We start from the raw sequence: 15629 nt of genomic DNA, 5'->3' as shown, positions 1-15629 counted from the left end.
TCAAAATGCATGTGCTGTGCACCCCTAGTTCATAGTAGCGCTATTTACACCAGCCAAGACGTGAAGCAACCTAAATGTCCACTGACAAAGGCATGCATGAAAAAGATATGGTATATTACACAATTGGATATTACTCAGCCATAAAAAGAAAATGAAATGATGCCGTTTGCAGCAACACGGATGGACCTATGATCATACTAAGTGAAGTTAGTCTGACAGAGAAAGACAAATATTATACGATATCACTTATATGTGTATCTTTAAGAATGCTACTAGTGAACTTGCTTATAAAACAGAAAGAGACTCACAGACAAGAAAATAATATTATAGTTACCAAAGGGGAAAGGATGGGGAGGGATAAGTTAGGAGTTTGGGATTAATTCACTACTATATATAAGCTAGATAAACAAGGACATTCTATATACCACAGGGAACTGTAGTCAATATCTTGTAATACCCTACAGTGTAAAAGAACCAAAAAAAGATACATATATATCTGAATCACTTTGATGGACACTTGAACTAACACAGCATTTTAAATCAACTATATCAATTGAAAAAAAATTTTTTAATTCATGTCCTAGAATGACCAAATAAATTAAATATTGATCCATTTTTAAGAAAGGGAAAATGCCCTATACTTCATGTAAGAAAGAAAGCTAGTGTCTCTTCATGTGTAATCCAAGAGCACCCTGACTACATTCTTGGGCTTCTGTGATAGCTCAGTTGGTAAAGAATCCGCCTGCAGTGCAGGAGAGCCCAGTTTGATTTCTGGGTCAGGAAGATCCACTGGAGAATGGATAGGTCACCCACTCCGGTATTCCTGAGCTTCCCTTGTGGCTCAGCTGGTAAAGAATCTGCCTGTAGTGCGAGAGACCTGGGTTTGATCCCTGGGTTGGGAAGATCTCCTGGAAAAGGGAAAGGCTACTCACTCCAATATTCTGGCCTGGAGAATTCCTTGAACTCCATAGTCCATAGGATTGCAAAGAGTGGGACATGACTGAGTGACTTTCATTTTCACTTCTTCCAGTTTAGCCATACACACAGCTAGACTCACGTTTTTCTACAGACAGAAAAATAGTAGATACTGCACTTACCACTTTTAATGTATCTTCTCTTTTTATTCCATATTATTGGCTCATTACCCTCTTACACAGTTCCTGGGGAGAGATCTAATTTGCCATGGGTACAACTAGATTGCAGCATACTGAATTAATACGAAATCTCCAGGAAAATGAAACAGCTCGGCCACACAGTTCCCCTTTGAAAGTATGAAGCTTGGGGAAGTGTGTGGAGGCAGGTCCCTCTGAGTGGTTCAAGGCCAGGAGGCTAGGTCAACTTCAAGGAGTCCCACCACCCCCACCCCCACCCCCCCGACACACGCACACACACACACACGCACATGCACACACACACACACACAGCTGGGCCTGGATAGGGGGCCACAGATGAGGAAGGAGACAACTGACTGTGGGGTGGGAAGAGAGCTGTGGGCTAATGGAATTGTTCTTTAGCTCTTTGGAACATGGGTGTCCTTTGGGGGTTGTTAGAATACACATTTTTGGGGTTCAGTGAGATGGGACATGAACCAAGGAATCATTATTAATATCCACACTTGCAGAGGGCCAAAGTTCACAGCTGCAGAAACACTATTTGGGTGCCTTTTCCCTCTTGCTCTTGACTGTGTGAAGCTGGATTTTGATGAAGTCATAATAATATGATAATTCAGCTGGATTTGAGCAGTTCTCAGTGGGGGTGCACACTTGGGGGAGATTTTTGCCAACACACACAACTCAGGCATCACCCCAATTCTGTTAAATTAAAACTTTTGGAATTAGGGCCTCAGTTCAGTTCAGTCACTCTGTTGTGTCCGACCCTGCAACCCCATGGCCTGCAGCAGGCCAGGCTTCCCTGTCTATCACCAACTCCCAGAGCTTACTCAGACTCATGTCCATTGAGTCAGTGATACCATCCAACCATCTCATCTTCTGTCATCCCCTTCTCCTACCGCCTTGAATCTTTCCCAGCATCAGGGTCTTTTCCAATGAGTCAGTTCTTCACATCAGGTAACCAACGAATTGGAGTTTCAGCTTCAACATCAGTCCCTCCGATGAATATTCAGGACTGCTTTCCTTTAGGATGGATTGGTTGGCTCTCCTTGCTGTCCAGAGGACTCTCAAGAGTCTTCTCCAATGCCACAGTTCAAAAGCATCAATTCTTTTGCTCTCAGCTTTCTTTATAGTCCAACTTTCACATCCATACATGACTACTGGAAGAACCAACGTTTTGGCTCGATGGACCTCTGTTGGCAAAGTAATGTCTCTGCTTTTTAATATGCTGTCTAGGTTGGTCATAACTTTACTTCCAAGGAGCAAGGGTCTTTTAATTTCATGGCTGCAGTCACCATCTACAGTCATTTTGGAACCTAAGTAAATAAAGTCTGTCACTGTTTCCATTGTTTCCCCATCTATTTGCCATGAAGCGATGGGTCCAGATGACATGATCTTCGTTTTCTGAATGTCGAGTTTTAAGCCAGCTTTTTCACTCTCCTCTTTTACTTTCATCAAGAGGCTTTTTAGTTCCTCTTCCCTTTCTGCCATAATGGTGGTGTCATCTACATATCTGAGGTAATTGATGTTTCTCCCAGCAATCTTGATTCCAGCTTGTGCTTCATCCTGTCCAGCATTTCTCATGAGGTACCCTGCATATAAGTTAAATAAGCAAAGCGACAATATACAGCCTTGATGTACGCCTTTCCCGATTTGGAACCAGTCTGTTGTTCCATGTCCAGTTCTAACTGTTGCTTCTTAACCTGCATACAGATTTCTCAGGAGGCAGGTCAGGTGGTCTGGTATTCCCATCTCTTGAAGAATTTTCCACAGTTTGCTGTGAATTAAGGCCTAAGAATGTGTATTTTTAAGGCTTCCAAGTGATCCTCCTGTGATGACGAATTAGAGGACAAATGAACTAAAGTGCTTACCTTCATGCTGTGAGTTGTACATAGTTAAGGAAGAACCACCAATGCATCAGTTGTTTTTGCTTTTACCGTTGTTCCCAAATCTAATCAGTTGTTACGTAGGGCAGTCCTTGATTATAACCATTAGTGAACAAAAGTGTGCTGGCATTTCACACCTGGGAGCTAGTGTCAGTTGTCCTGTTCACAAATAAAACCAATAATCGGGGCCTGTGGTCACAAATAAAACCAATAATCAGGGCTTATGGATAATTAAGCCGTTATCCTTTTAATAATACACTTATAAACAGATACATACTCTGTAGAGAAAAAAGCAACATCTGGTTTTAAATAGTAAGTAAAATACACTATCTTTATGCAAAAATATCCCATATATTTAAAATAGGTGGCTAATTTGTGGTTTATTCAACGGTTTCCTTAAACAAATATTGACTACCTATAATGGTCAGGGACTATTCCCAACAGATAGAATAGTGAACAAATCAAACAAAAATTTCAGCCCTCGTGGAATTTAGATTTAAACAGGGGCAGACTGTCCTGACCCTGTCCACTTGTGAATGGTTATAAGAAGAATGAACACATTCTCTCCCCAGTGCTGGCCATTCCAGGAGATTTGTAAGATTAATGATCTTTTTACTTTACTTCCTCACACCCCCACCTCTATTCTGTAAAAGACACTGGCATCCAGACTTCACTAAGACACCTTTTTTTGAGACACTATTCTGCCATCTTTGCAGCCAGGCAGACTATAAACAAGATAAAGAAATTAACTATATAATGTGCTCTGTAGATACTAAAGAGAATCCCTCTGTGCAATTAGTATTTTACTGGGAGTCTGTTGCATTCTGGCACTGTTAAATATATTTACAAAGATATCCCTGCCTTCAAAGAGTTTATCATCTAGTACAGCGACTTATTACATGCTTCTCAGAGAGATTATGGTAGTAATTTAATTTATATAGTGCAGGACAGAGCTCCAAAACCTGTATGTGCTGTACACATTACTCTTGCCTTTGAAGTTCCTTAGCCTTTTCTATAACACTCCCATTTATGCAATACATTCATTATAGCTAAAAACAGCATAGCTGTGTCATGAAACGTGGGGGAAAGTTGTATAAATTAACAGACTGTGCAATTTACATTCTTTTCCCGTGGCTCATTATTTCTATTTCTACCATACATTTAGTCTTTGAAAGCCCCAGGGCTTTGAATACCGATGTTATCAGATCAACATACTTGTTGCTGAGAAACGTAAAATAAGGGCAATCAAATGTGCTTGTGGTATAATGGTTTTCAGGGTATGAGATCAGGGCCACCACATCATCCTGGGAACAAGTTAGAAGTACAAATTCTTGTGTCCCCCACCCCACCCAAGCTCCCAAGTCAGAATCTCTGGGGTGAGGCCCTCCAGTCTGTATCTTAACATGGTGATGAGAGAGAATGGCTCAAGTCATTCAAACACATGTCACTCACTGGTGGATACTGATCAAAGCAGGTGAAGCAAGTGTGTGATTATCCAAAGGTGACTGCACTAGATCCTGATTTCATGGTTTTGTACTTTTTTGGAATATGCTTCAGACACTAACCAGGCTAAGGCTTGAGACATCTCCACATCTGGGTTAGGAGTGTATATGAGGTGGGTATTTCTGCTTAATTGACTATGCCAAAGCCTTTGACTGTGTGGATCACAATAAACTGTGGAAAATTCTGAAAGAGATGGGAATACCAGACCACCTAACCTGCCTCTTGAGAAATCTGTATGCAGGCCAGGAAGCAACAGTTAGAACTGGACATGGAACAACAGACTGGTTCCAAATAGGAAAAGGAGTACGTCAAGGCTGTATATTGTCACCCTGCTTATTTAACTTCTATGCAGATACATCATGAGAAACGCTGGACTGGAAGAAACACAAGCTGGAATCAAGATTGCTGGGAGAAATATCAATAACCTCAGATATGTAGCTGACACCACCCTTATGGCAGAAAGTGAAGAGGAACTAAAAAGCCTCTTGATGAAAGTGAAAGAGGAGAGTGAAAAAGTTGGCTTAAAGCTCAACATTCAGAAAACGAAAATCATGGCATCTAGTCCCATCACTTCATGGGAAATAGATGGGGAAACAGTGGAAACAGTGTCAGACTTTATTTTTGGGGGCTGCAAAATCACTGCAGATAGTGATTGCAGCTTGAAATTAAAAGACGCTTACTCCTTGGAAGAAAAGTTATGAGCAACCTAGATAGTATATTCAAAAGCAGAGACATTACTTTGCCAACTAAGGTCTGTTTAGTCAAGGGTATGGTTTATCCAGTGGTCATGTATGGATGTGAGAGTTGGACTGTGAAGAAGGCTGAGCGCCGAAGAATTGATGCTTTTGAACTGTGGTGTTGGAGAAGACTCTTGAGAGTCCCTTGGACTACAAGGAGATCCAACCAGTCCATTCTGAAGGAGATCAACCCTGGGATTTCTTCGGAAGGAATGATGCTAAAGCTGAAACTCCAGTACTTTGGCCACCTCATGAGAAGAGTTGACTCATTGGAAAAGACTTTGATGCTGGGAGGGATTGGGGGCAGGAGGAGAAAGGGACGACAGAGGATGAGATGGCTGAATGGCATCACTGACTTGATGGACGTGGGTCTTGAGTGAACTCCGGGAGTTGGTGATGGACAGGGAGGCCTGGCGTGCTGCGATTCATGGGGTCGCAAAGAGTTGGACACGACTGAGCGACTGAACTGAACTGAACTGATAGTCAGATGTATATGAAGTCAGGCTTCCATTGTAGCTCAGCTGGTAAAGAATCTTCCTGCAATGTGGGAGACCTGGGTTCGATCCCTAGATTGGGAAGATCCCCTGGAGAAGGGAAAGGCTACCCACTTCAGTATTCTGGCCTGGAGAATTCCATGGACTGTATAGTCCTTGGGGTCGCAAAGAGTCAGACACGACTGAGTGACTTTGGTGTTCACTGTCATAGTCAGATGAAAGAAATCTGCTAACCAAAGATTAGATCTTGTTGCTATGTAACTAACAAATAGTGGCACACCTGTCACTTGATTTTACAGTACCCCAAAGGCTACGTTCTCTTACTATTTCAGAAACTTCTCTGGTTGCTGCTCCCTGTGTGGATAATGCATTTGCAGTTAACCTAGATTTCTGGTGTTATTATCAATGGGTTTGCCTGCCTATATCTTTATGTGTCTTTCACCGTCCCCTTGTTTCATCTTTCCACTTTTTTCTCTTTTGCATAACAGAGTCCTACGCTTATTCTTCTGTTCTCACTGGCTTAATATATTGCACTTGTGGAAGAGTTCTGCATTTCTTTAATTCTTAAAGCAGACAAATGGAGTATCTGTTATCAGGAGGTAAAAACTAAATGAAATTGCATTGCTTTTAAACTTATGTTGCCCTTGGAGGTTTTATAAAGGGTTTTCTCTTTCTCCTTCTCCCTAAATAAATAGAAAAATCTTTGGGGGGAAAAGTTGTTAGAAGGATTATTAGAGTATGGCTAGGCTTTTTTTTAAGTCTCTATTGAATTAGTTACAATATTGCTCCTGTTTTATGTTTTATTTTTTTGGCCAGGAGGCACTTAGGACCTTAGCTTCCTGACCAGGAATCGAACCCACGCCCCCTGCACTAGAAGGCCTACCAAGGAAGTCCCCTTCAGTACTCATTTTTAAGATGATATTTTTTTGTAACGTTTGGACCTGGTTCCTCCTTTTTAGTTGCAGAAATAAAGGAAATGGTTGTATTTAATCTGATGTTTTAAGGCCCAGTTAGTGTGGAAAACCCTTGAGATCACCTTTGCCCTGTATCCCGTTCCTCCCCCCATCCCTCAGATTTGTCCTGCCCTCTCCAGTCTGTTGCAGAGCCTCAGGGCCTGATTCAGCCTTCTCCTTTCAGGTCACCTATTTTTGCTTTGTTTCTGTGGACGTGTTTTCATTAAAGTGTAACAGACATACAGAAAAAGGCACAGACCATCAGTGCACATCAGAGTGGGTTTTCCCAAAGTGCACTTACCCACGTCATCACTACCCAGATCAAGAACTAGTTGGCGCTTGACCAGCATCCAGACACCCTTCCTCCCACATGTCCCCCTCCCCGTCACCTCCCCTTCCTCCCCAGCTGAACACCATCCTGAATCCTCAAGTCACACACTCACTGTGCCTATCTAGGGGCTTCATGTCAGTGAAATCATCTCACTGGTGAAATCTGGTGTCTTTAAGTCAACATTATGTTGGTGAGATCTGTCTGAGTTGCAAAGTGTTCGTTTATTTTCATTGCTGTATTCTATATCCGTTGTGAGAACACACCAGTTTATCTATTCTATTATTGAGCGTTTGGAGTATTTCTGTTTTGAGGATATTACAGGTTCTTGTACATGTCCTCTGATACATGTACATATGTACTTCTTTTCAGTATATACCTATGAGTGGAATGGCTAGAGTAGGATTTACATATATTCAGCTTTAGCAGAGGCTGTGAACTGGTTTGCCAAAGTGGTTGTAACAAGTACCTCCTGCGGTATGAGAGTGTGCTGGTTGCTTCACATCCTTCCTAGCATTTGATACTGTCTTTTTAATTTTAGCTACTCTAGTAGGTGGTCCCCCTTTGTGGAGTTAATTTGCATTTTCCTGATAACTGATGATGTTGAGCGCCCATATTTAATGGCTTTTAGATAGCTTCTTTTGTGAAATTCCTTTTCAGATCTTTGCCCATTTTTCTTTTGGTTTGTCTCTCGTTAATTTTTAGGAGTTAATTATGTATGGATAAGAGCCCACTGTTGGATATGTGTTTTATGTATATTCTGCTCTGTGTCTTTGGATGAATAGAGGTTCTTAATTTTAATGAGTTTCAATCATTTCATTTATGATCCTGTTAAAGAAACCTCTGACTCTGTCATAAGATATTCTTCCATGATACAGTCTAGACTCTTTGGGTATACATTTAAATATAAGTCCAATTGGAATTGATTTTTATGCAAGTTTTGAAGTGAAGTTCAGGAATCATTTTCATACATGTATGTGTGTGTATATCACACACATACATATATGAAAATAAATATATGTGTATGTGTGTGTGTGTATATGCACACACTTTATATATATATAAAATCTCTGGACCATTAGGGTTTTACTTTTTGTCGTATTTTGTTGTGCTTTTTGCTTAGTTTTTATAGTGAACGTTTTTTATTTTAGAGTCATTTTTAATTTGCAGTCAAGTTGCAAAGAGAGTCCAAAGAATTCCCATGTACCCTTTGCCCATTTTCCCCTGTTCTCATTATCTTACATCACTATCATACATTTGTCACAGCTAAGGAGTCAGTGCCAATGCATTCTTATTAACTAAATTCCATGCTTTATTCAGAGCAGGACTATTAGGTTTTGACCAGTATGAGTGCGGTTGAGGAATGCTTTGACACCACATCCTGTTAACTAAACCTTCAGTAACCAGCTCTACTGGAGTGACTTGTGTTAAATCTCAGCCTAAGCTGGACAACTCAGCTGGGCTCAAGAGAGATGAACGTAGGTCCCATGAGACCACTAGGAAGGAGCTATGGAAATCCTGCAATCAGAGGCCCTCCAGGTCTGACATTTGGAGAAGGAAATGGCAACCCACTCCAGTACTCTTGTCTGGAGAATCCCATGGACGGAGGAGCCTGGTAGGCCACAGTCCATGGGGTCACGAAGAGTTGGACACGACTGAGCGACTTCACTTTCACTTTTCACTGTCATGCACTGGAGAAGGAAATGGCAACCCACTCCGGTATTCTTGCCTGGAGAATCCCAGGGACAGGGGAGCCTGGTGGGCTGCCATCTATGGGGTCGCACAGAGTCGGACACGACTGAAGCGATTTAGCAGCAGCAGCAGGTCTGACATCACCTTAAACTTTTCATCTCCAGTTTTGAAAATCCTGCCTGAGTTTCAGAAGGACAATAAGCAGTCTTCTGCTTGAGTCCTTCAAAACTTGAATTTTGTAACTTCTAACCAAAGTTTTAAATACACCAATGATGAGCAGTTTTTCATTTTTAGCCATCATGCCTAATATTACATCCCTAGGATTTATTTATCTTATAACTAGAAGTTTGTACCTTTTGAACTTTTTAACCATTTCATCCACCACTCTCCAGCCTCTACCTTTGACACCTACTCTGTTTCTAGGAGTTTGGTTTTCTAATTTTTAGAGGAACCTCCATACTGGTTTCCCCAGTGTCTGCACCAGTTTACGTTGCTGCCAACAGCAATGCAAGGCACAAGGGCTCCCCTTTCTCCAGATCTTCACTCTCGCTTATTTCTTAGCTGCTGACGATAGCCATTCTAACGGGTGAGTTCTCATTGCAGTTTATGCTTGCATTTCCTTGGCGGCTAGCGACGCTAGTGAGCGTCTTTTCCTATGCCTGTCGGCCATCTGTATGTCTTCTTTGAAAAACTGTCTATTCAGATTTTCTTCCCATTTTTAAAAATTCAGATTGTTTGCTTTTTTTGTTCTTGAGTTGTATAAGTTCTTTATATTTTTTTTGGATATTAACCCCTTATCAGATACATGGTTTGCAGATATTTTCTCCTGTTCAGTAGGTTGCCTTTTCTCTCTGTGGGTGATTTCCTTTGCTGCCCAGAAGCCTTTTGGTTTGATGTAGCCCCTCTTGCTTAGTTTGGCTTTCGTTGCCTTTGTTTTTTGTGTCAGATTCAAAACCTGACTGTCAGGAAGCTTACTGCCCATGTTTTCTTCTAGGAGTTTTACTGTTTCAGGTCCTGCATTCGAGTCTTGAATCCATTGTGAGTTAACTTGTGTGTGTGATATAAGGTGGGGGTATGGTCTGATCTGATAAACAGCTTTTTAGAGAGTGTTACTACCAGGTTCCGGGGAGGGAAGGAAACCTCAAGATGACCCTTTGGCCTTGGGTGTGAGCATGTGGGGAGCTCTGTGTCTGGCTCAGTCTTCTCTCCACTCTTGAGCTCGGGCTTGGGGAATGTCTCTGTGCCCCTAAGTTCTGAGGAAGGGAGGACAGGGAGCTCTTGATACTGCCAGGCCTTCCATCGCCAGCTCCCCCGGCCACCCACCCACACACACACACACACTTCTCTGTACCACACTTCAGCGGTGCTGGTGTGCTTCAGTGTCCCTGACAGTCTTAACTATTTTTACCTTTCAACTGAAAGTGCAGAAGAAGCCCCCATCACCATGTTTTACTTTGACAGTGGACATTTAAAATGAAGCGAAAAGGCGAAGGCAGGCCAGCCAGCCCCATTAATATTTTATGAAATACTCATTGTTCTGTAACCAGCCGTAACCCCTGTCCTGGCCGACGCTTTTATGGCTGACAGGCCGACCCCAGGAGGCCCACACACACCCGCGCCGTTTTGTCTCTGTCCTGCCTCTCCCCAGTACCATGAGCTCGCGACACTCCGCCAGCCCGGTGGTCTTCACCAGCGCCAGAAGTTCACCGAAGGAAGAACTTCACCCGGCCGCCCCCTCGCAGCTCGCTCCTTCCTTCTCATCCTCTTCGTCCTCCTCCTCCGGTCCTCGGACTTTCTACCCGCGCCAGGGCGCTACCAGCAAGTACCTGATTGGATGGAAGAAACCTGAAGGAACCATAAACTCCGTGGGATTTATGGACACCAGAAAGTAAGGACTCCGTTGCTGCTCTTGCTGGTGTTTTGCTTTTTATATGACAGTGAACAGAAAAGCCTGGGGCAATTTCCTGCAGGAGAGGAGGCTGGGCTCAAGGCTGGGGAGAAGGTGGTTTGGTAGGGAAGTTATTTTTCTTCCCACGTGAAACGTGTCTTAAATTGTTTCTCTGCCACATTCCTTAAATAAGATGTATTGCGAAACCTTCAGATTTGAGAATCTCAAAGTCTCCTAGGAAAGTCTGTCTGAAGAACAAACTTCAGAATAATTGCCCCTTGGGTGTTAAGACCACACTTGTCCCTTTGATGCTGTTAATCACAGCCTTCCCGTGTAATTCCTAACTGGCCCAGGAGGGACTATTAGAAAGTAAGTGACCACCTCTGAACATAAAGAACTTTTGACAAAATAGTACAGCAAAAAATAGAGCATTCAGTCAATGACATTGGTTTTATTTCTATAGAGATTGCATTTGGGATTCATACCCTGTGGTCTTTTTTATTAGTAAGTCTGTTGCTAATTTTGGCTTAGTGGAGTTTATAGTTTCCTGTGAAAGAGTGATTTATTCATCAGGCTTTTTATTTTGTATTTCAAACTGGTCTTGTTTCTCTTTACAAGCACTTATCCAAATAGATTCTTAATATAATTGAACAGAAGTAATTCTCCTTTTCTCTCTTCTAATAGCTCTCCACTGACTTACCTCTTTCAGACCCCATCACACCCTTGAGTCCACCTCATCAAATTAATTTCTCCCCTCTCTTCCCCTTCTTTCAAGGCGTCATCAGAGTGACGGCAATGAAATAGCCCACCCCAGGCTGCGTGCCTCCACCAGGGACCTCCGGGCATCCCCAAAGCCGGCCTCCAAGTCCACCATTGAGGAGGATCTCAAGAAGCTCATTGACCTGGAAAGCCCAACCCCTGACTCCCAGAAGAATTTTAAGGTACAGGGCAGGTCTTAGGGTGTACGGCAGTCAGGGAGAGGCTGGACAGGGCAGTTACATTCTCCAGGAAGTGGTGGTTCCCAGCTCCTCCTCATCGGACGCCCCCTTCCCACCATCACCCAGCTGTCTCAATATTTAGTTCATGTCTTTTCCAAATGTCCTGTCTCTGCAGCCGCATCTGTTGAGTCTGGGTTTATAGTAACCTGTCCCCACCCCCAAGGCTCCTTTTCTTCCACTGTATCCTGCTTACGATGCACAAGCTATACTTTCTTGACATCATCACTCAGACGACACTGCTTCTCGGAACTCTGCAGACACACCCGTGGCGCCATTGTTGGATGGAAAGTTTTCTGAAAGGGCTGTAGTGCCTTCTGTCCAAAGGGTCCTCCTCCTACAGTAGCCCCCAGGGTGTCTCCTGCCCTGCGCACTCCCACAGCACCTGCACTCTGGCCTCATGTCTGCCCCCTGCCCCTGGCCAGCAAACCTACCAGCTGTACGCTGGCTCGCTGTTGAGTCCAGCAGACTGACTCGGCTCGTTTACCTGCAGAACTTTCCAGACTCTCTTCAGAAAGCCTTCTCTCCGCTCTCAGAATTCCAGACTAGAAATGCCTTCTCTAGAACCCAGCCTCCCTCGCCATCAAGTCCTGAACTCTTGCTCAGAGTTTGTGGGTATGTCAGTGGCCAAACATTTGCATGACCACATGGATAGATTTTTTTTCTGCCCACCTCACCTTGGGTGGACCCTTCAAGCCCACCTCAGGCTCTGCTTTCTTGTGTCTAAAGTGTGCCATCTCACTCCCAAATGAGCCAGCAGCTGGTGTTGGCTGAGCTGGGCCCAAACATATTATATTTCACACTTAGCATAAGGTGTTCCTGGCTGGAGTGTACTGGGTGGCCCCATGAGAAGAGAGTCCACCGCTCCAGAGGGTCATGGGTGCACACTTTGATGTTTTCTGTTCTCTGTGTTCTCAGTTAAATGATTTGTAGTCTGTTTGAAGTGACTAAAAAGCTTAGTTTAAGAGGGCCTTTGAGAATTGATGCAAAGTGGAAGCTGACATATTTCCTTAACCACTTACCGTCCTCAGAGGGCGAGAGACGTGCCCAGCGTGATGAGCCGTGTGGTCTGGTCTCATCCAGGCTTCCCCGTCACTGTCCTAGTTTCTGTGCACACACACGCTCCTCTTTGTGTGCTTCTGCCACACGTGTGTGTGTGTTCCGCCAGATAGGTCAGGTGTACATCTGAAACTGACAGATCAACGTCTCCAGAGATGAAATGTACTCCAAAGACCATTCTGGAGTTTTGCAGAGAAATCACTGAGTTATTAACATAAGCATTAACATCATAAATCATTTTAAAGACTTAACATTCTGGATTTCTATCATTTCTGTTTTATAAGCCAGCACTTAACAGTTCTGACTCATCACCCAGGGCACAAATGGTTTCCTTAGCAACCCTGCAAAAGATAGTACTTGAAACTTCTTTCTTTATCCATCAAAAACCAAAGAGGTGTATTAAAATTTTTAACTACCAGTTTCCAAATTATTTCAGATTTTTCCTGAGGTTAAAGGAAAATAAAATCTGCCCTGAAAGGAATCTTTCCTCCAATCCTTAGTTTTAACATTTTTGGAAAGGAGTAAGCTCAGAGCTTTCTTTCTTTTGATTTACTCCTGCAGTGAAAATAATTGAAAGCAAATGTCTGTCTTGCCCTTATTCCAGGTCTTGGCTTTTATTTCCAAAGTGAATTACTTTAACATTCCTATTTGAAACAGGAATGCATATGCTGTATGTGGTGACTATATTACCATGAGACCCTCTGCAAGGAAAGCGCTTCTGCTGCTTGAACTATTATGGGGAAAAGGCTGGGAGCAGGAGCTGGAAAAGTGCTGTTTTCTCTCTCGTGTCATCTTCTTTCATTTGGCTTCAGATGAGTTCAGCTAAGTAGCTCCTGAGACTCATCCGAGCGATGTGCCTCTTGAGGCCATTGCACCCTTGAGAGGTCTCCCCGGCCACGCCTGGCTCAGGGCTCCAAGCCACTGCGTCAGGCTTCAGGGTACAAGGAGTAGCTTACTCTGGGCGGTGATCCTTGGAACCCACTCACGCCACATTGGCAAGGGCTACCTGTGAGCCACCATGAATGTCAAATGACAGATTGTTCCCAGGCTTGTCTGCCAGCAGAGGGAGATGGCTGCTGCTGGGCAGGTTGGAGCTGGGAGGTGGGTGGCTGCGAACCTCCAGGCAGCTGCTGTGAAACGCCTATCTCAAGGAAGACAGCAGAGCTGTAACGTTCTGAGAAACCTCATTGGCAGGCAGAGCTGGGATCACCGTATTCTCCCCGAGGGCTGAATGCAGTCCAGCGAGTAAACAGAACAGTAGTGCAAACCAAGAGCCCTGCTCTCCAGCCAGCGCTCTCAGATACAGACCAAAGGAAGAGGTGTCACGTGGGTGCCTAGTGTTTAGGAAGAGATGGTACTTGTTTATTGCAAGTGCAAGAGTGATCCATTTCACTGAGAGCCGGGGCGCATGAAAAGAGTGAGGAGAGGGAGGAGATGGACCCTGATGCAAGAGGCCACCTCTCTAGGCCTGGCTCGATCAGACTTGATCAGTGGTCCCCAAATGATTTTAAAGTTTAAGAATCCTTTTGTTTCCTACTAACAGTTACACACGGAAGCCCAGTACATAGAACTGAGATGGCAGAACTTCTCCAATAGCAAGGGTGGGGTGTCTTGGGCTCCTGGGTCCTTCCTGAACACCTCGTTTCCCCAGGCTGTGATGCCGGGAGGAACCCTTAGGGCTCCTTGGGACAGAGTTGAAATCTCCCTTCTTAGATACTTTCTATAATCCTTTCTGAGTCTGCCACCCCCTGCGCTGTGGTTCTTTCCTGGGGGCTGGCAGCACAGGGAAGCACCACTCAGCGATCTCAGTATGACCTCTCGGGAAGGCAGAGGGTGCCCTAGGGAACTGGGTAGGTGCACACACCTTTGAGGCTAGAATTAAAGGGGACTGAGGGCGGGAGCCATTGAACGTGCTTGGACCAGACTAGTCGTGCTATTTTTCAATAGAAAGCATCTAGGCAGACTGCTTCCTTCCCTCTCCTCCCTTTAGTGCAAGATGTTATAACTTAATAAATCATGCTGTCCAAAGGATCTCTTCAAGTAGCTGTTTACCTTGAAGTATATTAATATTTCCCAAAGGCTGAAATTAGAACTGATGAAAATTCTCTCCTCTGTAAATTTATCAGGGTGGGGATATTCAATGGAAAAGGAGTTCCCTTGGCCAAACCCAAAGGTGCCAAAAAAGATGGAAAGCGGTTTTTTTTTAATAGATCTGAGATCTGGGCTGGTAGGCAGGAGCTTTATGTGACAGTTCTGGAACCTTGGGCAGGTGGAGCGAGATGGTCTGCTTCCTCTCTTAATTTACAGTTGGCAAGCCACTTAGCCTCTCTAACGCCCACTGTTCTGGGTGAAATGAGAAAAGAAATCATTTCCACACCAAATCCCTGCCCTCTTACAGACCCACATAGCATTTATCACAGCAGCTTAGTTTTCAAGGTAAGCCCATATGTACTTTGGATTTAACTCACCGTGAATTTTCAAAAGTGAACACAATCGGCTACACTTGGAGCTTATTTACAATGCATTTGATTAATAACGTTTTCATATGGATGTTACAGCTGTGCCTGCTGCATTGTGGACAGCTTTGACTTGATCAGCCCTTGGCTTGGTGGATGGAAGTTTGTTAGACCCCAGAACCCATTGAATGAGTCTGAGCATCAGCTCTGTTCTCAGCCTCCTAGAATGGAGACGTTGCCGTATCGTTCTCTCTGTCCTTTCAAAGCGGCATGGAAAGTTTCATGGTGGCTTCCTGCCAGCAGTGACTCAGCCCTCCTACTCACATCCTCACCTGTTCCCCACATTGTTCTCCTTGCCAAGGTGAACAGTCAGCTAAGAGGAGCTGAATAAGGATAACTCCGTTAACAGACCACATACTCTGTTGGCTTGCAGGATGCTGGATATTTCAACATTGTTAACGTGCCTGTTTTTTCCTTCATGAATGGGTTTCTCAGAAGCTTGCTGTTTGCACAAAAATCTGAAATAAAA

At 43.9% G+C, this 15629-nt stretch overlaps 1 protein-coding gene across 4 annotated transcripts in view; it reads left to right on the top strand.

Moving 5' to 3' along the window:
* Positions 1-15629, top strand: part of SIPA1L1 (signal induced proliferation associated 1 like 1) — a 137006-nt gene that overhangs the window by 110686 nt on the left and 10691 nt on the right. For all 4 annotated transcript variants that reach the window (XM_068963651.1, XM_068963649.1, XM_068963648.1 and 1 more), the window contains 2 exons: positions 10351-10590; positions 11366-11531. In XM_068963651.1, coding sequence (XP_068819752.1) covers positions 10351-10590; positions 11366-11531 — 406 coding nt within the window. The remainder of the gene's footprint in view (positions 1-10350; positions 10591-11365; positions 11532-15629) is intronic.

The sequence above is a fragment of the Capricornis sumatraensis genome, chromosome 2, assembly GCF_032405125.1.
Source record: "Capricornis sumatraensis isolate serow.1 chromosome 2, serow.2, whole genome shotgun sequence".
NCBI lineage: Eukaryota > Metazoa > Chordata > Mammalia > Artiodactyla > Bovidae > Capricornis > Capricornis sumatraensis.
The sequence above is the reverse complement of the archived record's forward strand: the minus strand, read 5'-3'. Positions and strand labels throughout refer to the sequence as shown.